The sequence below is a fragment of the Anguilla rostrata genome, chromosome 5, assembly GCF_018555375.3.
Source record: "Anguilla rostrata isolate EN2019 chromosome 5, ASM1855537v3, whole genome shotgun sequence".
NCBI classification, from domain to species: Eukaryota; Metazoa; Chordata; class Actinopteri; order Anguilliformes; family Anguillidae; genus Anguilla; species Anguilla rostrata.
In genome coordinates, this window is record NC_057937.1 from 566866 (window position 1) to 570000 (window position 3135).

A 3135-nucleotide genomic window follows, 5' to 3' on the forward strand; every position below is an offset into this window, starting at 1 on the left:
TTTGACCTGTCTTCATAGGAGAACATTTTTTAGTTCTTTATGTTGTCACAGACGAGCCTTTTGGAACCTTCTCTCCCCTGAGAGTGTACTATAACATCAGTGAAACATTAGCTAACAACTTTGCTGTTCCGTTTTTTATTTTATTTCACTTTATTTTATTTTACCAAACACAGTCGTGACCCCAAACTGCAGCCCTATAAGACTGTGATAGCGGGAAAAAACGTGCAGTCGCGACACTTAAAGCCGCGTGCTCCGCGCGGCTGTATGTTTGCAAAAATGCCGAGAGACGTTTGTGCCGACCTCGTGAATGTGCTTCCTCCTCAACCGGTCAGTGAATGCTCGGCACCCCTGACAGAGAATGGGAATTGTCAGTCTCAATGTTTCTCAAGGAGAAGTGTGCTGTTGCAGCGGTCCCTGTGAATTTAGAATCCAGGCGTGCAGTAAACCGGATGGCAGCACTGCATAAACCAGGGAACCCCAACGCTGGTTTGGGATAGCCACAGGTTATATTGTCCCCCCCTTCCCCCAGGCAGTTACTTGATCAGTTAAAGTATTTGATCGACATAAATTCACCTGTCTTCTTATTTGCGAACTCCTTGCTGCTTTAAGGTTAAAAAATGTTTCTGCAATTTCCAGTTTGAATTATCTAATTACTGGCACGTTTTAGCGGGGTGATCGTTTTGTCCTACTCATCCGGGTTTTTTTTATTCACGAAGTAACTTTGAAACAGTCACCCGCGTTGCATGAGACGCATACCTGGAAGACTTCCACACACACGGGCATAAACTACATCACTTCGCGGAAGCACAGACATTCCATGACTGGCGTCTACCGTAAGCGCGTTCGAGTGCAGACGCCGGTCATAACCGGAATAGTAATATGCACGCGCATTAAAAAAAAAACATTCGAGAGTATCGCAATGCCATCGGAGGACTAATATACAGGTAAACCGGACTTGTTTCAAGTTACTGCTTGAAGCGTCAAGTTGGACGTGAACGGGAAAACCAATGTGAGTGTGTGCGTGTGTGTGAGTGTGTGAGAGAGAGTGTAGCGGGGGTGGAGGGTTGGAGAGAGAGTTTATGTCCTCTGTCTCCAAACAAATGTTAATATCCTGTTCCTCTCCGTCAGACTCCAATTTGCCAATTTGCACACGACGATACGGCGGATTCCTTTTACTGAAGGGGAAAAGATGCAGCATCGGAAGTTCTGGGGATTTTCTTACATTGGATTCTATGTGTGGACGTCGCTTCTCTTCAAAGGTTGGCTATGACTTAACTTTTGTCTCGCTTAATCAACCTGTGTAAATCTTCATCCTTTACCTGCGATGTATGCCGGTGGTCGACCTTTCGTTGCTTTTAATAATCAGTAACAAACATGTAAAATGTTTGATAGTGAAGTCAGTGCATCTAAAAGCATTGCATGTAACTGCACCGGACTTGACAGGACCGGTACCTGTCAAATCAATCGTCTGATACTTGCTATGCCTCGAACCATAAGAAAATTACTTAAGTGCTTCAACATCACTTAAAAAGTGACTTCTCTACTCTCTGAGGTGCGGTAACAATTCGTGTATTATGATACATTTTTAACTTTTAAAATGTTTTTTTTGTAGCTACAGAGTGTACTCAAGCTTACGCGTCCTTTTAAACTGTAGAATCTAATGCCAGCCTTTGGATTGTGGCATATGACGTTCGCGTCGGTTTGCTTCTGTTGTTTACACAGTGCAATACTGTTTTGGGGGATTTCACTCATTTCCATAACGGGTATTGTGCATTTGTACCAATTTCAGCAGCCCTCTGTTACATAGCAGGACACCCTGCCGTAATATATTTTAAAGGAGGGAAAGAAAGGCCATTTACTTTGTTGCTAGCGGATTGTTTATTAGAGAGAGAAAGATAGAGAGAGCAGGGGAGATACCAGTGTGCGCACTACAGCGCGTGTTCCGCGGGATTCACCCTCTGGCGCACCGACCTTTTAATACCGAGCCAACATCTGGTCTCGCCATCACGAACACAGGGGGATTGAGCCCAGTGTCCGTCTCATAAAAATGTGGAGCACTAGCCTTCATTCTGCGCTATAATCTGTGAATAATAGTTTCTAGAAACCGTGACAATAGGGAGGGAATGGAGCTTAGCTGATTCGGCGTCGTGCGCCACGGCGAATCAGCGTCGGGAACTCATACACTCAAGAAATAAGTTAATTATTTCATGGTGAAGATATCGTTGCGAAACTGCAAACACATTGGTCTTGATTTTACAGTCTTTCCCTTCTCCTTTCACAGTCCAAATGCAGTAAGCTAATTGGAGAGTCTGATTTGGCTGTAGGTGCGAACGTCTGAGTGAATGGCCTGTGTGTGCATTGTGTGTGTGTGAGTGCGTGCTGTGTGCCGGTTTGGTGACCTGTCCGGTGTATTCTAGCGTCTTACTCACTGCATGCTGGGATAGGCTTCTGGAACCCCTGTGACCCTGACCAGCAATAAGCGGTTTAGAAAATGGATGGATGGATGGATGGATGGATGGATAGACGTTTCTGAGAAGAAGGAAGAGTTACACTGTTAGGGATCTGGTTATACTCGCATATGTACCATAGATAGATAAAACATGAATAGATTGAGTAGATACAAACTAATGATGGAGGATAAGCCTTTGTAAATTGTATAAAGCATCAGTTGTGACCAACTTATGTAGATTTTTTCCACATGATCTAGGGTGGCATCTCCATTAAATTGAAAGTTTTAGTATAACACAGGGGTGACTCTTTACATACTGTATGAAAAATATAATCATATGTATATATCAAACAATATATTTGACTGGAGTTCCTGTATAAGTGGCTATTTTTGCTAACATAATTATAGTTTGTAAATACTGAATATGATTGTGTGTTTACTTGATTGGGCAGTACAATCTTTTTTAAATTTAGAAATCTATTAAATATCAAAGTGACTTCCTCATAAAACAGGAAGATTGGTAGAATAATACATAAAAAGACAAAGTGCATTGTGGGTAGATTGAACAGAGTTAAATGCATTGTATCAGAGAAACACCTGTGGCCTAGTTTAGTTACCCCTTTTTATTACAGTACTACAAGCTTGTGCTCTGAAGTTTTAACTGGGAAATAAATCAATATTTAATC

The 3135-nt window shown here is 42.3% G+C and overlaps 1 protein-coding gene across 2 annotated transcripts in view; it reads left to right on the top strand.

The window, feature by feature from the left end:
* The window catches only part of chrna8 (cholinergic receptor, nicotinic, alpha 8), a 49160-nt gene continuing 46025 nt past the window's right edge, over positions 1 to 3135 (top strand). Inside the window, exons 1-2 of one of the 2 annotated variants that reach the window (XM_064334503.1) lie at positions 1 to 1009; positions 1129 to 1259. In XM_064334503.1, coding sequence (XP_064190573.1) covers positions 1190 to 1259 — 70 coding nt within the window. In that variant the 5' untranslated portion in view covers positions 1 to 1009; positions 1129 to 1189. The remainder of the gene's footprint in view (positions 1010 to 1128; positions 1260 to 3135) is intronic. The other variant, XM_064334504.1, reaches the window with a different exon arrangement.